General features: G+C 54.2%; 1 protein-coding gene across 1 annotated transcript; it reads right to left on the bottom strand.

The window, feature by feature from the left end:
- Window positions 1-1,844: 1,844 nt before the first annotated feature.
- TGFB3 (transforming growth factor beta 3) lies at window positions 1,845-16,466 on the bottom strand (the record flags this gene model as incomplete). Its single annotated transcript, XM_084263981.1, has 7 exons — window positions 1,845-3,059; window positions 5,311-5,464; window positions 5,921-6,092; window positions 6,891-6,998; window positions 8,794-8,923; window positions 10,275-10,438; window positions 15,746-16,466. 7 exons carry the CDS (start codon window positions 16,464-16,466, stop codon window positions 2,901-2,903), a joined length of 1,608 nt encoding a protein of 535 aa, XP_084120107.1. The 3' UTR covers window positions 1,845-2,900.
- Window positions 16,467-22,564: the final 6,098 nt, after the last annotated feature.

Genomic DNA, 22,564 nt, shown 5'->3' with positions numbered 1-22,564 from the left:
GCCCTGAAATGTTTAGTGAGCTTGTGCTCAGGACTCTGTTCCATCTGTTATTAATCCCATGTAGATAGTATAATTTGTTGCTGAATTACAGCTAAAACACCCCTAGAAAAGCTATGTCAGTTGTAAGGAAATGAATTCAGATCCTGTCTCACAAATCCCATTCCCAAATGTTGGACAGGGCAGTAACTGAAACGTGGCTGGCTTCAAGGATTACCGTACCTATTGGAGTACCTGTGTCCTTACACAGTGGTTGGACACTCCCAAGACTCTTCTCTGATTTTCCATTGCCATTTTGCCTCCTTTCCAATGAGACAGATGGCTTGGTCCTTCCACCAGCCCTGAGAAGCAGCAGCGAACAAGGGCTAGTAAGACTGACCCACCTCAGAGGGCTTGTCAGGGTTAACCCGTGGGTGGTTCTGATGTGCTCCAAGTGCCACGTAGGACTGTGAGCTGTGCAAGTCTTCTTGCTCAGCCCTTTGCAGCTCCCCCTCCTTGGTGATTCCCCCCACCCTCTTACTAGCAAGGAAGCCCTTCAATTGGATGGGCAGCAGAGCCAGCCCAGGGCTCAAGAGGAACAATGACCAAAGAGCCGACTGCAGCTTGTAAACCTAAACCTCCCCGGGGTCTGCTGCTAAAAGGAGATTAGAGAGAATTCCTACACCAACTGGCATCTGGATTTCTCCCCCTCCCCTCACCATTGCAGCCACTAAATTTCTGGCCTATCAGCATGGTAATGTAGTTGTAAGGCATTTATTTGCTCCCTCCTTGGGCACACAGGGGATGCAGGAAGCTGTACAGGGTACAGGGATACACAGTCGTGCTGCAGGGCCGGTCAGAGCTGCACCTTTCATCCTCACACCAATGACAGGTCAAGGAGCCCCAGAGAGATGAAAGGGATAAAGCTAAGCCTGGGGGAGTGCCTCTTATCAGAACATGTGTGCCCCAGCCAAAACATCATACAGGTGTGCAGGCTCCTTCCACTGACCCACCCTTGCTAACCCCTAGCCAGCTGGTGATGGTGCAGGAAGGGTTGTTTACAGTTTATTAAGATGTTTAAGGTTACATGTTACGGCAGTCTCATGTGAGGTATATGGAAGCAGCCACTATTGTGAAGGGCTTGATGGAAGAGCTGAATTCTGAGCTGACCAAGGAGACCCATGGCCACAAGCAATTAACCAGCTAGGTGTCATTTTACACTCAGCTGCTGAGAACCAGGAATTGGGAGAGGACAGGGAGGAACCTCTGTGGTCTCTAGAACACGACTTTTAAGTAGCTGTGGTTTGGAGAGTCAGAGAGGCAGCCCTTGAGCCACATGTGGCATGCAAGCACTGGAGAATTTTACCTTTGAGAGTATCTATGGCTGAAAAAGCCCACACTTTTTTTAAAAGAGTACATTGGTTTCTTGCCTGGGCAACATCTGTGAGCTTTTTATGAGCATCTGCAATGTTTATGGTAAATCAGGAGGAGGGGTGTGTCACTGACCTGTGTGTGTGAGTCTGTACTGGCAGACTATATATATTTAAATGGACATAGGACATTTGTCAGTTGTGGCAACTGCACTGCCCTGGTTATTTAAACAGTATTGTTAGAAGTGTTTCACAGTGAGGGGAGCTTTATAGGACTATAAAAAAGCAGATGCTAGAGGTTGGTGTACATGTCTGAAGGACTAGGGTGGGACAGGGCACATATACACCAGGCACGGTTTGAGGTACCAAGGAATTTCCATTCTGGGGCTCTCTGGATGACCTAAATTCCCTCTGTTCCTTTGAAGAGACATTTTGGAAAGGGGACAGATTTCAGACTGGGTATGCCACAGCACAGCAGTTTAAAAACAGCAAGCCATCTAACCCTCCAACAAACAACTTGCTTGTGAAAAAGAAGAGCATTTCCCCCCCCAAATATTTATTTTTTACAATGGTTTTGAGATTACTATTTTTTTTCTTTTAAGTCTTTGCAGGTGAGACCTGGGCCGTGTTCAGGTCATCATGCAGAACACCCTGAAACACCTCGCAAACCACAACAGACAGGAGGCCCTCAGGGTCTATCAACTCACATACAAATGGGACCAATATTCAGGTCCCCACAGATACTGCTCCTGCCCTGACCCAGAAACCATCTCTCAGAAACTCCAGGAAGGGAAAAGAGCTCAATGGAGACATCGGTCCCTCTGCAAATGGACTCGGCACCCTCTTTCCTTGTATTTGCCCACCCTCAGCAGGCTGGCTGGCAGCCCTGCAGTTTGCATTTAGAAACCAACAGCCAGGATCTGCCAACTGAACTGAACAGGTTTGGCAGACGCCGAGTTTCAGTTGCCAGGACTCCAGGATCACAGCTCTGAGGAACAAAAAAAAAAAGTCTGAAGTGTATCTCTGAGCATTTCTTCTCGCAGCAGCTTCCCTTCTTGGTGCATCTTCTTTCTCTAAAGAAACCTTCAGGGTTTCCTCCTACAGGGAAACCTTTAAATTCTTCAGGCCAGTGGAGAGGGCTGCGGTCCTACGATAGCTAAAGCTAGACTAGAAAACACCTCCCCCTTTCATCCCCCCTTTCACCTGCTTTTTCTTATTCCCTTGTTTTCCCAGCTCAACCACCCCAGCATTCAAACACACAGTAGTTCCTTCGCCCTATCTTTCTCTTCAGAACCAACTGTCCAGCCATTTTGGAGAGCGTGGCCTTCATGTCACCAAAGTAACTCCCAGAAGGAACATGACACTGCCAACAAGACCAAGAAATGTTCCAGAAGAGATCCTCAGGGGCTGCCAGATCCTAAGCCACAGGGTTTGGCACTCAGCCCTCAGCATACATGTGAGTCTCTGACCCCCAGTTCCTTTTTTGTTAGCCCGGGAGCAGGAGAGTGGGTGCTGACAGTTTCTCTCTTGGCTTTGGGTGGGCCAGGGTGCCTTTCAGCTGCATTTACAGGATTTCACCACCATGTTAGAGAGCTGCTCCACTTTGGGGGTCCTCCCGACATAGTACAAGATAGTGAGTGGCTCCAGGTCCTGGGGGACACAGCAGGGCGAAGCGGACGCCTCGGGGTTCAGCGTGTTGTATAAGCCCAGCACCTGCAGAGACAAAGTAAGTGGGGTGGCAAAGTCAGGAACACACTGAAGTTGTTGAGGACAGGAAGGGACTGCAAAGCCAACAGGTCTCTAGGGGTTTGGACTGTGCCTATCAGAAGATGTTTTCCTGAAGCAAGTAATACTCCTGTGATCACAGCCTGCTTCTAAAGGGTCTCTCCTGCCCTGGCCCAACTCTTCAGACTTTTTACCCTGTGGGTAATACCTAAGGCTTGAAGGAACACCAGTAGGTGTCTCCTCTCTAATTTTGTATGAATACTGTACCAGCTTGGGGCCATGTTTTCTTGGGTCCCATTAAAGAAATCAAAAGAAGGAACATTAGTGCTGCTTATTTCAACCAACATCTCTAGATAGCGCTGGAGGGATGCCAATCCTCTCAAGTATCCACAGCTCCCTCCCAGCTTTGAACTGTCTGATGCTTTCTCTCCCTCCACTCCATCCTCCAGGTCATTACACTATAATGCTGGAGCCAGGAGCGTGTCCTGTGGGACCCCACTGAATTCCTCCTCCCAGCTGGCCCTGGCCCACAGATGACTCTACACTTCAGCCACGTAACTGCTACAGAACAGTTGCCACGTTTTGTGCCAGAGGTGGCTGCTTCTCAGCAGTAAGCAACTTCTTGAGTTGTGGGGCCAAAACATGATCTCACCAGCACTACTGTGGTCTCATTAGTGCTTATCTGGTATAAATGACAGGGTCTGGCATGTTGTCTTTTAACTACAGTCTTTGGGGATGAGTGGTGCTAAAGAAACATCCTGTTCTATCATCCAGATCCCTGTAATCAAGGTCATTCTGGTAGTTCTCTGGGGCACTGAGCAAAATACCCCTGGCTGCACCACAGGGGTACTACATGCTCTGGGGCCACTCTGCTCAGAGTCAGTAGGTGAAACTGGTGAGAAATCTTTTCACCATGTGTTTCCTAGGCAGTGCTGGCAAGCTAGCAGCAGCTATGTAGTTCTAAAGCTTTCTTGGATCATTCAGCTGACCTCAGTGCTTGATTGTTTCCTTTCTTGCTCAAGTAAAGAACATTAGGAACTGTTCTGAAATCTCCTTCCTTTCACACCGATTCAGTCCAGTTATCTACTAGAGCTTCTCAGGACAACCAGATGGTAAAGCTACATGCCCATTACCCTTTCAAAGCTGTTCATTCCCTTGCTTTGTCTTGTGCTTACTGCCCAGCATCTGTTCACTCCTTGGTTTCCATAGATCAACTGTTCCTACTGATATTAGTCCTTGAGATTCAGTGAGCCTTGCTGTGGTGCAGATGCTCAGGAAAATGTTGGCATCTTTTCTGCAATGTCATCTTCACCTAGCTAGCTATTCTTCAGCCAAATCTGCTTTTTCCACTAACTTTTTTGGTGAGACTTGAAGCAGAGTTGCTAGTGAACTGGGTGGTATTGTCTGCATTTCTGCCTTTTCTGTGGACAGAAGCACAGGGTTTTTTCCTCTAGCTTTTCCTGCTTCAGCAATGAACTGCCTGGTCCTTAGTCTGCCTTCTGCCCCTCGGTACTTCTCCTGTGCCTGTGCTTTTCTGCTGTATTTGTGTTCTTCCACTCCAGCCAGCAGCCAGGCTCCAGCAGTATTCTTCCCAAAGACATGCCAAACAGAGGTTAAATCTAAATAATCTGTGGACATTTGCCTTCTACCTTCTCACTACCTGGTAGGTTCCTCCCTGTGCCTATGCAGAAAGGAGAGCTTACTGCATGGGTGTGTTCACTTCCAGACATGGATGTGGGTTTCCCTTCACTTCTGGGCTGCAGCTGGCCCTCTGGTAGCAGATGGCCACTGCTTGCCACGCACAACTGTTTTACATGACAACCTGGCACAGAGCATAGAAAAATCTTCTGCTTCTGTCCAGTGCAAAATGCAGGAGGGATTTAGGCAGAAGATAATTACCAGAGATGATGTTTTCAGTTAATCCTGTGACCATTAGCAAATAAGCAGTGGCCACAAAACCATTGGTACCTAAACCCATCAGTCCTGCTGTTTCACATCTTCCCCAAGAGACAGCTTCCTCAGCATTTGGCTGGAAGCATGGTATGGACTCCTAAGGTAGCACATCTTCCCTGCTGAACCACCTAGACTCTTCCCTGCAGTTTCCTTGGATGTTTTTTTTCTATATCTTGACCTGGACCTGCCTTTGCTGCTCTGAAGAGATAGGATATGATCAGACTTAGGAAGGAAGGAAGGGGGAATCACAGCCAGAAGCACTGGCAGGGATATACACAGGATGTACCGTGCTGTGGGTGGTGTCTGCGCTGCGCAGGTACGGACAAGGCCCCGAACAGAAGTTGGCAAAGTAGCCCTTGGGCTCGTGGACCCACTTCCAGCCAAGGTCCTGTCGGAAGTCAATGTAGAGAGGGCGTACGCAGCAGTTCTCCTCCAGGTTCCTGGAACACAGTATGACACAGTGATGCAGCTTCCCAAGCTGGACTGGCACCAGCAGCGCCCACTGGGACGTGACTTTAGCCTGCACCAAGTGCAGAGGAGCAGCACAGGCACATGCAGGCAGCTCGGCAGCACCCCACTCACCCAGAGCAGCACTCAGCTGCTTTACAACAACCTGGAGCTAGCAGGGGCCTGTCATGGGTCCCTGCCCACACTGCTCTCCAGGAAGCTGCTTGCAAGTCTCTCTCTAGCCAGTGGCTGAGCAGGAAGCACATAGTGACTGTGCTGATCTGGCCAGCGGCCCCTTCTTGGGCACCCTGAGGAGCAGCTGGCTGAGCTGTGTGGCCTCTCTGGCACCATGGTGACCCACAAGCTGCTCGGAGGACTCTGCCTTTCCCAGTGGCAATGGGGTCTCACCAGGCTCGGCCCTGGTCATGCCAGGGGGGATTCTCCCTTACCGGAAGCAGTAGTTGGTATCTAGGGCCCGTTTCTTTCTCTGGCCTCCCAACGTTGGGCTCTCCAGCCGATGTGGGGGTAACATCATTAAGATGAGGTGAGGATTATGCAAGTCCTTCTGCTTCTTCAGACGCCCCAAATCCCCACGGCCATAGTCATCCTCACTGTCAATGCCTTAAGAGAGAAACAGGATGCACAAAGAAATCAGTGTAGCTGCAACAAGACTTTTCAGTGTGTTTAACACTCTCATGCCTGCCCTTGAACCAGGGTGAAAGAGATTCAGGCACCACAGCCACTTTCCTCTGGGACTTCTCCCCTCACAGGGACCCCTCTGCTCTGGTGAATCTGACTGCTGCAGGCCTGAAATAGATGCTTTCGGGCCACCTGTTTTACCATTTGCAAACTGCTGGTGGGGCCATTAATCCATCCCACTCACTCCTGGCTTCAGGCCCAGGACAGGCAGGAAGATGAATGGTTTAAAGAAGATGTCAGATCATTGGCACTCTGCAGAACAGCCTCAGAAATGGAGCCTGTGGGGGCCAGTGGCTGCTGCCCAGGGCTGCAAGCCAGGAGGTTCCTAGTTCTTAGGCCAGCCAAGCCACTGACTCTCTAGGCCACCTCACACAGGATGCCTGACTTCCTTGTGTTTCAGTCACCCTCAACTGGAAAGCAGAGCCTCTGTAGAAATATGCAAAGGCATCAAGCTGAACTTCCCAGAGAGACACTGAAGTACAAAATTATTCCTTTAAGCAGACACTTCTGCAAACCCACCCAGCCTGCACTTACTTTCTTCCATGTACAAAGTGGATATACCCATAAAATCAACATGCAAACCCAAACAAGTATGCTTTAAGACAAACATCACTCAATGTAAAATGCTCTTAATATGCAGAGCAAGATCTCATTTTTTTTCCTTAGATACTCCAGGCTTTCCCTTCTCCAACAGTCTCCCCTAACCCAGTTCTTTATCACCTTTGAACTTGATCTCCAAGACCTCGTGCAAATTCTCCAAGATATCCCCGTTGGGCTGAAAAGTATGGCAAGGGCAATGTACGCTGATTTCCAGGCCAAGGTTGGACTCTGCAAAGAAGATGACTCTGTGAGAAACAGGATCCTCAGCTAGGACAGTTCTCAGCACAGAGGAGTTTCACTGAGAACATGTTCTGTGGTAACTCCTAGACTGTGTCGGTCTCGAGTCCAGGATGCTATCAAAGCTGGGGAGCAGAAGCTGCCTTGGAAAGAGCAATGGGAAGCAGAATCCTGCAGCTTTGCCTGTGCCAAAAAGTTTGCTCCTGCTAAAGGGAGCTTCCTGGGCAGGTGAGTAGGGTGGTCCTGGTTATGTATTTAGGCTATTCAGTATCCAAAAAACATCTGTGAGCTTCGAGCAGCTCCACTGGAAAACAAGTATTTTGAAGAGCTGCCTTGTGGTGTCTGTGTTAAATCAGTTTTGCCATCCCTGGTACCTGTCTACTATCTGGTTTCTGGTTAATGTCTGGAGGAGAGATCTGAAAATGAGCGAGCTGGATATGAACAAGTAATTTCACTGGAAGCCTTTTTCTCAGCAGCTGCAACCGCCTGTTGAGCTGCTAGTTGCTCTAAGTCACACAGACTTTCCAAAGGCAAGTCTATTTTCATAATAACTTCCTGGACCAGTCATGCTGTGTGGGCCTGACTAAGGGAACTAAGACTCTTATGAAAGCTCCTTTTTTATGTTGTGTCATGAACTAAAACATCTGGCTCCCTGGGGCATTGACAGGGTGCCTAGCACCTTTCTTCCTAAGCACTGTATACTCTGTGATGTCTTCTCAGCTCGCCCGCCCAGAGCTTGCTCCAGTTCCAGCCCTGAGCTCCAGCCATCAGGACACAACTCAGATTGCTTGAGCAGGGAGGAGCCTACAAGCTCTCAGCTTATGCTTCCAGGGAGCGGCTGCTTGCCAGTACCTGCATTCCAGTTTTCAGTGGCACCCAGCTTCTATCTGTGAAGCCAGTCCAGCTGTGAGTCACGCTGCCTCTGCTCCAGCTGTGAATGGGCTCTGTGTTCTTGCTGGGAGCTGCCCCATAACTATCTGTTGGGCTGCCCAGTGGTGGCAGAGGTATGTTCTCTCCAGTGCTAAAGCCTCCATCTGTCTAGGTGTGTCAGCCTCTGGTATTTCCTCACCTTTATACCTGCCAAGCTGTAAACAGCTAAAGAAAGGAGAATCCTTGCTGGGTTTTCTTTCCTGCTAGATTTGCTCTCGCCCACATGAGAATTAAACCAGAGCAATCCTCATTTTCTAGGTATTAAGAGATTATAGTTTAGACAAGCAGAGGGGTTCCCTCTGGGCTGAAGAACCAAAAGAAGTTCCAGCATCTCTCAGTGAAAACAAATTCCTCCTCCAGAGGATGAATCCTCGTTCTGACTCAGCCCACAGAGCTACACAGTGGGGACCTCCAGGACAGCACTAAAGCTAAAGGAGGGAAGGTTTAGATTAGATATTAGGGGGAAGCTTTTTACAGAAAGAGTGGTGAGGGGCTGGAACAGGCTGCCCAGAGAAGTAGTAGATTCCCCATCCCTGGAGGTGTTCAAGGCCAGGTTGGATGGGGCCCTGGGCACCCTTGTGTAGCTCCAGGCCTGGAGGTTGGTGTCCCTGCCTGTGGCAGGGGGGTTGGAGCTCTGTGATCCTTGGGGTCCCTTCCAACCCAGACCATTTTATGATTCTATGATTCTATGAATCTAGCAAAGGTCACGCTGGGGGGAAGGGGGGAGGGTGGGGGGCTTGTTCTCAGACATAAAGAAGCTGTCTGAGCCAAGCTCCTGCAAAAAGGGGAGCACAGAGAGAGTCCTGTCAACCTTGATCCACATTTCTTGACCCCTCCATTCAGGTAAGAGCCCCACCTCTGTGCAGGAGCCACTCGCGCACCGTCTCGGTGACGTCGAAGGACAGCCACTCCGGGGAGCCCCGCGTCTGCACGTTCCTGCCGCTGAGGTAGCGCTGCTTCGCGATGTGCTCATCCGGCCGCAGGATCTGCGTCAGGAGTGGGAGAGAGAGAGACTCAGCCAGGGCTGCACACATGGAAGGAACAGCCTTGGGTCGGGGTTTTTAATTCCATAGGTTGCTAAACATTAATCCAAAAGGTTGGGTTCCCAGCAAGTGAGACAAGAGGAATGCCCTGGCACAGCCAGCCTGAACTCCAGAGCCACACAGCGCTTTATTGCTGTGTCCCAGGCAGCCCACCTCTCTCAGTTCACCCTTGTTTCAGGGCACACAGCCAAAGACAGCAGAACACAGCAACTGATCTGATGGGTGGTTTTGTTTCTATACACACCTGTGGGTCTGGATTTCAGAGTACAGCCAGCATTGGGCAATAGAGCATCTTTGCCAGAGGTCCCTTGCCCAGCAAGCCTATCGAGCCCCACGCTGTGGCATTTTCATGTGTCAACGTTCTTCAACATCTATCAGAACACACCCAGCCTGAGCAGCCTTGGAGAGACCTCCCTCTGCGCTGACATCTCTTCCCGCTTCCAGAGAGCCACAGCCTGGGCAAGGGTCCTTCCTACAGGACCCCAGTTTCATTCCAGAGAGCACTGAACCTATGGAGAAGCTCTGGGGTTGCCTACTTGTCAGCTGTGTCACCTGGTGGAGAACTGCTCCTGCCTTTGTAACTGAACGTCAGCAAGTCCTCAAGGTCTGTCAGCCACAAGGCAATTTTAGCTGCACTCTTACTGCACTGTGGACAAGCACCAGCCTGTGAGAACGTGCTGCCTGAATGCTAAACTATGTCATTAGCTGGGTAGTCCAGCCCAGCCTAAAACCACTTCCAAGCCTGAACCAGACCTTATTCTGCCAGGGGAGTCCATAGCTACAAACCAAACTCCAGATAAGTACCCAAATTAACACTGTCATGAACTGCGCCCTAAGGAGCTCCTGCTGAAGGGAACACTGAAAGCAAGCAGCATTCTTCTGGTAAATCAGTGACAAGACAGAGAGCTCCACTCATGGGATTAGCACCAACTGTACTGTGACAGTCCAAGGTACCGTAGGCATGAAGATGCACCAGAAGGGTCAGGGCTGCTCCAAAGGTGAGGGGCTCCCTTTCTGAGGCTGCTTCCCTGCCAACCCCCTGCCCAGTGCAGCAAAGAGCTGTAGTGGGCACCACACCAGTGTGCCCAGAGCAGCCACCCAATGTGAAGGGGGTAAGGCCAGCACCACGCTGTAAAAGGAAAGAAAGGTGACTGCATCACTGCTGGGATATGCTGGGCAAAGCCTGGGGTACAGCAAGGGATTTCTTCTCTTCCGTGAGAGAGAGCTGAGGCAACCACTGAGGAGCAGAGCGGCTCTGGGCTCAGGCACAGGGGAAGAGGAGAGCAACACTCACCTGGAAGAGCTCGATGCGCTGCTCGCTGCGTTTGGAGCTCGGGTTGGGCACGCGCAGCACCCGGAACTCGGCCCGGAACAAGTTGGTGCTGTTCTTCTCCGCGGAGGACACGTTGAAGCGGAACACGTTGGAGGTGACACCTTTCGGGCAGATGCCCAGCTCATCTAGGAGAAGGAAAGATGGAAAGGCTTAAGAACCACAGGTCACAGGGGTGGGATCTCAAGTGTTTGAGAAGAAGCCTTCCAGCAGAGGCCTGCCGTTGGAACGCCTTGCCACCTCTGAAGCACAGTGTGCTGGCTGAAGGTGACACAGGATGAGTTCACTCAGGGCTTGTCCACATCCCAACACTTTGCAAACATAGTGCCACCATTACTTCAACACTACAAGCCAGAAAAATCAGTAGAGACCAAGCACAGTATTTTTAATATTGTCTCTTCTACCTCTGCTCATCAGGTGCTGCCAGTGCTCATAGAGTCTGCTGCATCCAAAATGACAACCCCAGCCAAGGCAAGGGGGCAACCACATTTGCAATTCCCATTCCCAATAGTGATGTGAATAGTGCTTGTGCTGGAGACATGAAGCCACACAGGAGGTGATCCCACTGACTCTTAGTTTTATAAACCTTGACCTTGTCTCCCAGAATGAAAGCCAGTCAAGTGTCCACAAAGCGTGAGGTGTGGATGACTTTCTGGGACAGTGGCTACTCAGTGGGCACTGAAAGAATGGATTTTAAGATCAGATCTGAGTCATGAACCTGGAGAAGGAATTAATTAATAGTACTAGATACAGAGCTCTTCAAGGACAGAGGAATAGCACTGAGAAGCCTGCAGATACTGGACACATGGACAAGAAATAATGCAGCGATTATCTGCCTTGCTGTGTGCCTGCTGAACAGAGAAATCCATTTCACAGATGCCTCAAGACAGCAGGTAAAAGCTATGAGGACCAAAACAAAGTCCTCAATAGAAAACAGGCCTCTCTTCATTAGAACCATTTTGGTCCTATGGAAAAGTCTCTGTCATCACTGTTGTTCCTCTCATAGTGACTTTGGTTTGTCTTCAAGGCTGTAGCATCATTAAGGCTTCCCTCAGGCAAGACACAGCATCTACAGCTCTACGCCCACACTGCAGTTTGCTTGCAGCCCTGCAGAGCCTCTCATATGACCTCTGACTGTTGTGCAATGGGACACGGGGCTCTCATGCCAGCTGGTGCTTAAGTTGGTTTTAAACAAAAAAAGAAACAGAAAGAAAACCTACCACCTGTTCCCAGCCACAGTGCCTGTGGCAAGCAGAACCCTTAGGTGAAGCAAACCTTCTCCCCAGGGTCAACAGCTTCTGCAGATGGGCTAGTGTGAAACAGCACTTGAGCATAGAGGTTCACCTCCCACTCCAAGTTCTCCTCTGAACCCTACTGATGCACTTCCAGGGCCATCTCCATGAAGCCAAAGGTCTTCCTCTTGTGCTACACTCAGATGCAGCCAGCATCCTGGAGTACTCAAGTTTTACTCAGTAAGCTAATGACCAGATGCTCACGCTGGGCTGTAACTGGAGGCAGTTTTGTCATTCGTGCTATGGAACAGAGCAGCTTTCCCACTCAGAAAGTCTCTGTCCTCTATGGACAGACCCCCACTGCAGCACAAAGGGTGCACCGAGCCACATGGGGACACCCACCACTGTGGGGACTTCACCACTGTGATCAGTTCTAGGTTCTATGGCACAGAAGAGCCCAGTGGAAGCCCCAAGCTCCCATTAAAGGCCCAAAGGCATCTTCCTAGCTGAAGTCAAACACTGGTAATGGTTCTGTCCCCTAGATCTAGGCAGATACTGTGGTTTAATACCCCCTTAAGCCATTTAGTGCTCTGAGCCCTATTAATAGTGCTGTTAACAGCCTGCCTTTCCATTTCAGACCTGATGCCTGACCGTGAGGGGTGTCCCAGTAATCATCAGACCAGTGGTCAGTCTGGCCCAGTATCCGTTTCCAACAGCAGTCAGTGCTTTATCTGACAGTCTATTTAGAGACTGCAGATCTGGTCCTGCAGTACAGTGCAGTTGAGAGCCAAAATAATTCTTATCATCTCCTAAAGAGTTTTGGCAAAGTTGGGAAGCAGCCATGGTGGTAAGAGATTTCTCTAACTATTGCATTTTGCCTGCTGTCCCCACATTGCCTTCTACCTACTTCCTGGTGTCTTGGGAGGCCTTCCTAGTGGCAGTAGTAATAGCTATCCAAAGATATAAAAGCTATCCATGTTCCCTTCCTACCCTGGGAACAAGCCCTCTGTGACGGGGAGATGGAGCTGCGTTCTGTTTCCCTGAGTGCTGTGAGGCTGGAACCTGCTTCAGGGTGACCAGGATACAGGTCTCACTCCCAGGAAACAGGCGACTGCTTTGAGCAAAGTACTTTCTGCCAAGAGGCCACAGGCAAAGGAAGTGAGGTGACTCTTGGGGGAAGCTTGGTCCAGTCCCAGCTCAGGTGTGTTGATCACACCAGAACTGGGATGTGTCCACCTGCCAGCACAGAACAGAGCCTGGAGGCAGTATTCCTGCAGCCAAGCCTGGAGACAGGGAATCTGTGGCACCCTGTGCACCCATCCCAGCCTGCCTGACATACCAAGCTGCATCCCCATGCTCAGACCCTGCTGTAACTGCAGAGCCCTGACAGCCCAGAGCTGCTGACTACACAAATGATGTGACCAGCAGCCTCTTAGTGTGGACAACGGGATATAGGGAGCGGGCTCTTTTGGGAGCTTCCCTCTTCCCTCTGCTGCTCTCAGCAAGGTGCAGGCTCTCCACATGCTGCCTGCTGATCCTGCCAAGCTGCTGTTCCTGGCAAGCCCCAAGAAGGCTGGTGGCTGTGAGTTAAGAGCTGGATGTCAAGGAAAGGCACGCTGTCTGTGAGCCAGTGCTGCCTCACTCCATGTGACACCGCTGATACTTCAAGGTGTTTCATGCCAAAGCTGCTTAACTCTGGAGAAAAAAAGTGATCCTTCTGGAACTCTGCAGGTGACAGGTGTGGAGGGAAGAGATGCTTGGCTCCAGCAACCCATGGCTTTAATTGCTTTGTCTCTCAAGCTGGCTTGGAAGATGGCATCTCATTTTCCTCAGGAAGGTAAGCAAAACCATTTGCAGGACCACTGCAGATGCTCTCTGGCTTGAATGTAACCAAGTGAGTGTTTAAGGGGCTCTGAACCTCCAGTGAGGTTTAGGAGATCCCTGAAGTCAATGACTGGTCAGGAGTAAGTTATTCTCTGAAAGAAAGTCCCTTGTAATTGAGTATGGCTATGAGGCACAGCAGAAAAAGTTTCATGAGTCACTGCACAGCTCAGAGTAGGGATGGGGAACCTGGTCATGAGTATCCTTCCTTCCAAGAAGGATGGGGCTCTCCCTGCTGCTATTCTTGCTCCCCAGTTCTCTTTACTTTTGGTTCTTTAGTCTTTGAAGAGGACAAGTTCTCTGAGCCAACGAGCTGTTGACTAATAGTTTTGGAGCTAGAACAGTTGATGTGCGTGTGCACACATTTCAGACTTGTCTGTATCATCCTTGCAGTTCCCTCAATGGAGCAGACCTCCCCTTCTCCCCCCTCCCCCCCAGAAGAGACTGGCTTTGGCTTAGAGAGCGCTCTGAGATCACCACCTGGCACAGTGACAGAGTCATGGGAAAGTTGAACATCTGCCACTTCTGAAGACACGGGGCCAAATTCAGCCATGGTGTAAGCGGTGAAGCTCCCCAGGTTTCAAAAGGAGCACGTCTCTTGACACCACGGCCTGTCTGGAGCTAATGTGTCCCAGTGTGACCCAGTTCTGAGTTTCCTTCTTTCTCTGGGTGGTGGCATCTACTCTGCCCACTCGCAGGCCTTCAGTCTCAGTACTCCTCTGTCTTTTGAACCCACTCCTCAGCACCTCGCCCCTCTATGGGGACACAGGACAGGTTCACTCATTTCCATAGGGATTCTCCCCAAGCCACAGTCCCTTCTCACTTCTTATGCACCGTGTATCTTCGTTCCTCTTCCCCCTCCACTTCATCCACATCCCCTCCTCTGCCTCACTTCCCGCCGGTGTGCTTTCCCAGTTCCCCATAACACACCAGTTCATAGCCTGGCTGTGCTGCTTTGCAGACACTTGGTTTCCCCAGATATCTTCAGAATTTCACAGACCTCAGGAGGTCAGAAATGTTGAAATCCAGGCAAGCTGCTATATGCCCCGTGCACTTTCTGTTCCTTGAGTCTTGGTGCCTCCTGAGCGAAGAGCTAATCATATAACCATATGGAGTGCAGTCTGCTAAAGATTAAGTGAAATTTGTTGCATTACCACATTGTAGCTCTTATTCCAGCTCATCATATGTCAAGATTAACATAAAACTGGCAGGGTAACTGCATTCTAAGGCTGCCTGCCCCAAGTCACAGCTCCTCCCCAGAGCTGCTGGCGTTCAACCCGTGTCGCCAGGACCGCGCTACATCACAGGCAGACCCCCTGGATGGTGGTATGACTGCATGCCCACCAACATCTTCCCATCCCAAGCACAGGCCAAGGGGATTGCTTGTGCCTACATGTGCTCAGCATCTGCCATCTGCCAGGGGTTCGTGTCTGCTCAGCCTCTGTCTTTGCATCTGCTCAGCTTCCGCACCTGAATCTGTTTAGTGCCCACATCTGGGCCTGCTCATCATCTGCTCCGCACCTGCTCAACATCTGTCACGTTTCCCCCGTGCCTGTGCTCCTCGCAGGTCCCCTTCGCATCACTCCCTGCTCTGCACCTGCTCGGCACCGCTGTTCCCACCTCCTCGCTCTCTGACCCCCTGACTACCCGAGCAACCCCCTCGACAGCGTCCTGCAGGCAGCGGTCTCTTCGGGAAGTGCCTCTCCCCCTCCTCTAGAGCCGGCGCGGGTGCTGCACAGACCGAACAGGTCGCCTGCGGCAGGCGCTGGGGCTCCATCACGGAGCAGCCTCCGTCTACCTGCTCCCGGTGAGCGGGGGACCCGCGCCTCCTCCTAGCCCAGCGCGCAGCCATCACCCCGCGACCCAAGCCACCTCCCCTCCTGCCCCCTTCCTCTCTCCTCCCCGGCGTCCCCCCGATGCGAGGGCTCCGGACACAGGCCCGGACCGCCGCTCCCGGACCCCCCAGCCCCCTCGCCGCCAGCTCCCACCTCCTCCACCTGCGGCGGGGCCGTCCGGTCGGTGCTGCGAGCGCTCGCCGCCCCCTGAGTGCCCGGACCCGGGACAGCGGCGTGCGCCCCCCGCCCGCCTCCGCACCCGGGCAGGCGGGGACGCGCCCCCCCCCCCCCCCCTCCTCCCCGCCGCAGCGGCCCCCTCCCGCCTCCGCGCTCCCGCCCCGCCGGGAAAGCGGCCCCTCCCGCGGGGGGCCCCGGCGCCCCTCAGCCCTGGCCGGCCGCCCCTCCTCCGCGCCCGGGGCCCCGGGCAGCCTGCCCCGCGGGCGCGGCACCCCGGCCGGCACGGTGGGGGGAGCCCAGCAGCACTTACTGTGCTCGGGAAGGCCCTGGATCATGTCAAATTTATGGATCTCTTTGGCATAGTATTCGGACTCGGTGTTGTCCTGAGAGCAGCTCTCCTCCTTCTCCTCCTCCATCTCCTCCAGCAGCTCCCGGGTGCTGTTGTAGAGGGCCAGGATCTGGTAGGGCACATGGGCCGGCCCCACCGTCTCCGGGGGGCTGGTGAGCCGCAGCTTGCTCAGGATCTGCCCCCGGATGGCTTCCACCCTCTTCTTCTTGATGTGGTCCAGGTCCAAGGTGGTGCAGGAGGACAGCGAGAGGCTCACGGTGGCGAAGCTCAGCAGGGAGAGCAGCACCAGAGCCCTTTGCACGTACATCTTCATGTGCGAGGGGGTGGCGACGGTGGCCCCCGGCAGAGACCCCCGGGCGGCGGCGGCGAGCGGGCGCGGGGGACCGGGCGGTGTGCTGGCGGCAGCCTCCCCAGATCCCGCAGGCTGAGGCTTGGCGAGGAGGTGCATGAACTCACTGCGCCGTGCGCGACTCAGGACTTCCAGGAAGAGCTGGCAGCGCTCCGCAAGGAGAAGCGGCAGGCGCCGTGCCTCGCCGCGCCGGGCTCCTTCCCCATGCGCCGCCCCGCGTCCCGCGGAGCCGGGGGCGCCCCGCCGCGCCGCGCCGCCGCCGCACGTGTCAGCGGCCCGCGCCGCCCCGCCGCCGCGGGGGGAGCGCGGCGCCCGCCCCTCTCGCTGCACCATTCATGCCCCCGCCGGGCCCCCCGCGTCCTACATCGCCCGGTGCCCGACCGCCGCCCCCCCACCCACCCCACGGCGGCCGGGAGCGCGGCACCGCGGCGCTCCCCGCCCGGCCGGCCGGGAGCGGCGCCGCTGGGCCGCGGGCTGCCCCGCGGGCTCCGCTGGCCGCCGTGCGCTGGCCGCCGTGCCCCGGCCGCGCACCGCACCGGCGCCGCGCACCCCTCCCTCCCCGAGCACACTGCCTCTGCCTCGGCCTGGCCGCTGAAATTTTATACCTCCCTCCCATGACGTCCCCGGGACGGGGCTCGGGCGGGGGGAGGGAGCTCCAAGCCCGGCCTTCGCCCGCAGCACCGCGCTAATGGCTTCAGCAGCCGTGCAGCCGCCGCATCCCCCCATCGTCCCCGCCAACATCCACCTCCCCCCCCCCGCCCGCCCCACGCCGGGCCCCGCCGCCGCCCCCCGCACTGCCGGCGGCGCCGGGCCCCTCGCGCCCCGGGGCCCTTCGGCGGTGGGGCGGCCCCACGCGCCCTCCGACGTGGCCACCGCACCGGCGGGACGGCGGCGCGCGGGCGCCCCCTGCCGGCGCCGCCCGAGCAGCTGCGGGGCGGCTGCGGGCCGGGCCCTTCGCGGTGGTCCGCTGCGCGCTGGCGGGCGGCGCCGGGAGGCCCCTCCCGTTTCCAGCTGCGAAAGCGCATTAAAAGCGGCTAAAAATACCCCGAATAGTTTCCTGATGTGGTTTCTTTCCGAGGGAGGGAGGGAAGGAGGGAGGGGCCGGGCGGCCAGCGGGGGCCGGGCGCCACGCCGCGCTGCGGGCAAGGGGTTGCGGTGGCCCCGGCGGGGCCCCGGCTGGCGGCGGGGCTGGCGGAGCCCCCGCGGGGAGGCAGCGGCCAGGCCGGGAGAAGCCCTGAAGGCGGGAGCGCAGAGGCGCGCGAACCCCCCGGCCGCGGCTGCCGTGGCTGAGGGGAAGGGGCTGCCGCGGGCACCCACGGCTCTCCAAGGGGGGCCCACGGGAGGCAAAACGCTGCCCCCGATGAGCGCGGGATCCGTGACCAGGGCTGCTTCCTGCCTGTGGCGCGCCCGCTTCACCGCCAGCCTCCCTCCTCCCTGCCCCCGGCCCGGCAGCCCCCGCGGTGGGCATCCTTCTCTTGCCCTTACCTGCACCCTGCCCCAAACGCGCAGGACTCCCCCCACCGCCCCACCTGGCCCTTCTCCTGGGGGCCCCTGGCTGGTGAGGTGCCCGGAGGTCTGGGGTGGGACGGTGGCTCCGTGCCTGACCCGGGGCAGCCGCTCGCAGCACCAGCTGCTCTGCGGAAGAAAGAAGCCAGTGGCCTGGCTGATGCGGCAAGAGCAGCTGCTGCCGGCCGGTGGGCAAGGAGGGAGCTGGGCTGAGCCCTCTGTGGAACCAAGTCTTGGGGGCTTCGTGCTCTGGGAGATGTTGGCCCTGGAAGCATGTGGCTGGGAACAGCCAGGGCAGCCCTCCCTCGCCTGCATGTTCAGGGGGCTGGGGGAGCACTGCCAGCTCAAAGGCCAGAAGCTCCCCCCAAGGCATGGACTGTGGAAGAGGTTCAGAGGAAATCTGTGGGGCAGCTGGGGGTGCTGTACGCTTGGTGAGCTCCTTCCCTGCAGCTCTGAGGAGGCCGCAGGGTGAGCTGCTCACAACTTTGCATGTGCTTTGCTTGGGGAAAAGGAATGCGAGTTCCTTGATGGAGCAGACAAAGGTGTAACAGTATCTGGTGGCTCTCAGATGATGTCAGGCAAATCACGACTTGGAGTAAGGTGCAAAGTCTGAGCGAGCGCTGCCGTTAATTATCCATGGAATATTTTTATGTAGGTTGGGGGTGGATGTTTCTAGAGCTCCCCAAGCACTTCTGAAATGAATTCTGGATGCTTTTCCACTCTGGGACCCCCTCTACCCCGCATTAGGTTGGAGGTTGCACTAAATGCGGTAGAACTGATTGCTTTGGACTGCAGTAATCCATTTGCTACAGTTCTGCATGGTGAGTTATTAGTTAAGATGGAGCTAAGCAGAGGAATTAGAAGAGATTACTAGAGGAGTTCCCCAGTGGCTGGTCCCAGGCCCAGTTTCATTAACGGTCTTGGCACACTGAAATGGATGTGCTAATGAAATTGGCTGCTTATCCAAAGTCGGGAAGCATTGTCAGTGTAGGGGAGGACTGGGATAGCCTACAGGAGGGGTAGGCAATTTTGATGGCTGAGACGGTAGAAATGGGATGAAATGCAAGACACAAAATGTAAGGTTATGTTGGTAATGGCTGAGAGCAGACTTTTCTCTAATGAGTTGGCAGTGGGGACTTACTCCTTGGAAATAATAGCAGGCAAGAGGGATGTAGGTGTGGTGCCAGTTCCAGTGTTGGGCCACTCACTGCTCTGCATTGGTGGCTCTGAGCTGGGTGGAGGTGGGGGAAGCTCCATAGTCTGACATGTGCTGGAACCACCGCTGGTGGCTGCGAGCAGCAGTCGCTCACAGGTTGCACGTCTTGGACACACTGGAGTCCAGCTGGGCTGAGGGAGAGCCGGACAGGGCTACTGAACGTGTGAGTACTGTAGGAAATACTTCATACTTGGCAACTCTGACTGGGGTTTGACAGTCTGAGCTGGGGCTGATGTAACACGAACAGTGTCTGTCTTCATGGAGATCAAGGCAGGCAAATGAGTGGGCCTTTTCTGCCCTCCAAAGCTCCTTCCACCTCCCAGAGAGAGGAGCCTCTTGTTTGAAGCTTTGCAGTCGTTAGGGGATTTTTGTCCCCAAACCTGCCACAAATAGCAGAGTATTTGCAGTTGTCTCCCTCCTCCAAAACCCCTTAGAGATGGGGGTAAATACTTTGAGGTGTGCAGAGAAAGAAGTTGTTGGAAAATCAAGCTGAGGGTCTCGGAGCTGCCAGCGTGCTGCTAGTGTGGGGTGGGCTATGGCAGTGGTCTTTGCCGAGCGCTTTCCTTCCCAGTGGAAGCTTAACGTTTGCACTGAGTTGGCCCATGTCAGTGGGAGTCTGGCTGGCCGCCTGAGGTGAGGACTGGGTGAGGAAGAGAGGTGCAGCGCCGTGTCACTGGCTGCTCCTGGAATCGCCCTGCATCCCATAAATCCTGCTGCCGCCAGAGAGCTGCCTAACAAAACCTTTGGCTGCTGTGAATAAGGTGGGCATTGTTCTCTCCCACAGCGGTGCTGCCACGTGGGCTTTCCACCAGAGCTGAGGCTTGAGCTGCGCGTGTGTGCCCTCTCGCTAAAGGTGGTCTAGGACCATGTGGGAGTGCTCAAGTGTGATTGCTTTCCCAGACTCTCCCGGCTTTCTCTTGGGTGGAAGGAGGACCCAGACACAAGCTCTATTCATAGGTCCAGTCAAGGAATAATCAACAGCAAACAGCACTAGCGGGGGGGGCCCTGTTAGTCCTATTCTGCGTGATCGGGTTTGGGTTGAAACCAGATGGAGAGAGTCCATGCTTAGGTGTGAGAACGTGTCTGTGCAAGGAATGCCTGCCTAGTTCTTACTTGCTGTTCAGATGAGAGGGGGAGGCAGCGGTGTGATTTATGGTGAGGACAAAACTGAACAAGTAAGGCAGAGCCAGAGCTGGGAATGCACCTGAAACTGTAACGCTGAGAAGGAGAGACCCTGGCACCACGGACCTGAACTGGACAGGAGGCAAGTGCAGAAAACAGCTTTGGACAGCCACAGCAGCACAGGATGTTGGTCCTGTTAACTGCCTCCTCCTCGGTTGAATGGGGCTGCGCTGGGCCCAGCATCAAATGCTGCTGGTGGTGTCACCAGGAGGACAGAGGAGAATGGAGATGGTCAGAAAAGGGGACCGCAACTTTTAAATCAACCAAGATCCATTTTAGCCACAACATGAGTCAATGGATGAAAACCCTCCCTCCCTTGTTGCTCACCCAAAGCAGGCAAAAATGTGTCGAGGTGGGTGACAAACCCTGTTTAGGTGAGTGGAGGAGTCCAGAAGGACTGAAGGTAGGACAGATTTTTAGGCTTCATTCTTTCTGCACACCTGCTCTTCTCTCTCACTGAGGATCTCTAAAGTCAAAGTTCTGAGACAAAGCTCAATTCCCCGAGTGCTTAAATGTTTTCTTTGCCACACACGGACTCCACCCTCCTCCCACTGGCCTGAGACTCCTGCCACTGGGGTGGGCAGCGAGCAGGACAGCTTGGCTTGCGGGGTTGGGAGGTGCTGCCTGGGATGGGGACCCAGGGGAATCCTGAGGAGGGGCTTGTGGGGGTCAGTTACAGACAAGTGACCCTACAGGTCCTGCTGCTTAGTGACCCAGGGTGGCACCCCCATAGGAACACGCCAGCAGCTGCCTGTTGGGTGCCACAGCTGACGATGCACTCACTCCTACCCACCCAGGGATGTCGAACTGCTTTAGCAGATGTTGCTCTGGACGAGGTTATCCTCTGCTGAGGATGCTCTTCTTCTGATCAAGGTCAGCTCTATGGTGGCACTCTGATGTCCTGCTACTGCAATCTGGGGACCACAGTCCCCTCTGTCTCCTGGTATCTGCACAGCTGCACTGTTGTTTGGAGAGGTGGATGGGAAGTGGGAAATGCAGGACCATATTCCCACAGTCCTGGTGGTGAAGCAGGGGGGCTAGGTGAAAATTCCCTTCTCTACCCGATGATGAATACTTGAATCGGTAATTAAAAGAGAAGAACAAAGTATCTGGAAGATCATGATTTCATAGAGCCTACCCAGCCTGGCTTCAAAAAAGGAAAATCACTTATTGAATTCCTTGAACATGTCAAGGTTTGTAAAGAGAGATAATATCTTTTATTAGACCAATTGATACAGCTGGAAAAAACAGACAAGCTTTCAGGCACAGAAACGCTTCTTGTTAAGTTTTTTTCCCAGCTATATCAGTTGGTCTAATGAAAAGTTATTACCCCTGCCCACAAATCTTATTTCACTTAATCCTTAGATCATCACAGTTACAGCACAACTACTTGAAAATGTCTGTAAGGAACGGGGTGGGGGGAAGAATTTGACATGATTTATTTAAACTTATTAAGGTTCTTCAGCCAGGCCACGAGTCTCTACTAAAGCTAAACAGGTACAGAGTGAGATCCGGTGCCTTTAGTAAAAGGTATTCCTGGTAGGCTTAAAATTTAGGGTTACACAGTTAATTTTCATCATGGCAAGGGGTTGACTGTGCAGTCTGTGGTGTGGTACAGCTCTTGATTGCAGCAGCAGAATAAGATGGGTGACAGCTATTTAGGCTAATGAGAATGAGTGAAGATGGTGAGGAATGCCAGAGATACCACAAAAATATAGGCAAATGGACAAAGCAACTGGAGAGCCGAATGTTTCTTCAACATGTGGAGCTAAAACCAGGCCTGTTTACAATTCATCTTTACGTCTGTCCAGCCAAGAAAGGGACCAGGGGTCATTTCATGCAGCTCAGCGGAAACCTCAGCACCGCTCACACTTGAGAGGCACAGTCTGTGGCCATCCTGCTTACATTTCATCCTCCGGACTGCCTGCACCCAGCGCTCTGGGGACTGGCTGCCCGTCTGCAGCGCAGCTGCTGGGGAGCTGGAGACAACTGGGAAGAGCGTCAGAAGCCACCAGGAGACTTGGCAAAACCCTCGTGAGGAGACAGAGCTACAGGGGATGGGATTATCTGCCTCAGCGGGAACCGGAGGAGTGTGAAGGGCCGGAGAAGCCGCTTGTGAAATCAGAATCTGACCCAAGAGCGCTCAGATGACGTGTTGTGCTGAGGAACTGCAGCACCGCTGTCACTGTTGGGTCAGGCTAAGGTTTTCAGGCCGCTAACGGGGCCGGGTGTTTATACGGCTACCGGGAGCACCCAGCCTTGTAACTCAGTGCCGGCTGCCTGGCGGGTACAGCCGGCCGGCGCCCAGCCGGCCTTCACGAGGTGCCGCTGGCCCCAGGAGGGGCTGGGGGTGAGCGGAGCTGGCAGGGGAAGGCGGGCAGGGCACAGGTCGGGCGCTCGGGGTCCCCCAAGGCGGCAGGCCGAGCTCCTAGGGGACGGCGAGCGGGGAGGAACCAGCGACAAGAGGGACGGGCCGGGCGCCGGTGCGGGCAGCGGCGCGATAGGCAGCGGTTGCCGGGGCAGCGGG

This window comes from Gallinula chloropus (assembly GCF_964237585.1).
Source record: "Gallinula chloropus genome assembly, chromosome: 4".
NCBI classification, from domain to species: domain Eukaryota; kingdom Metazoa; phylum Chordata; class Aves; order Gruiformes; family Rallidae; genus Gallinula; species Gallinula chloropus.
Note: the sequence above shows the minus strand (reverse complement) of the source record. Positions and strands in the feature narration are given on the sequence as shown.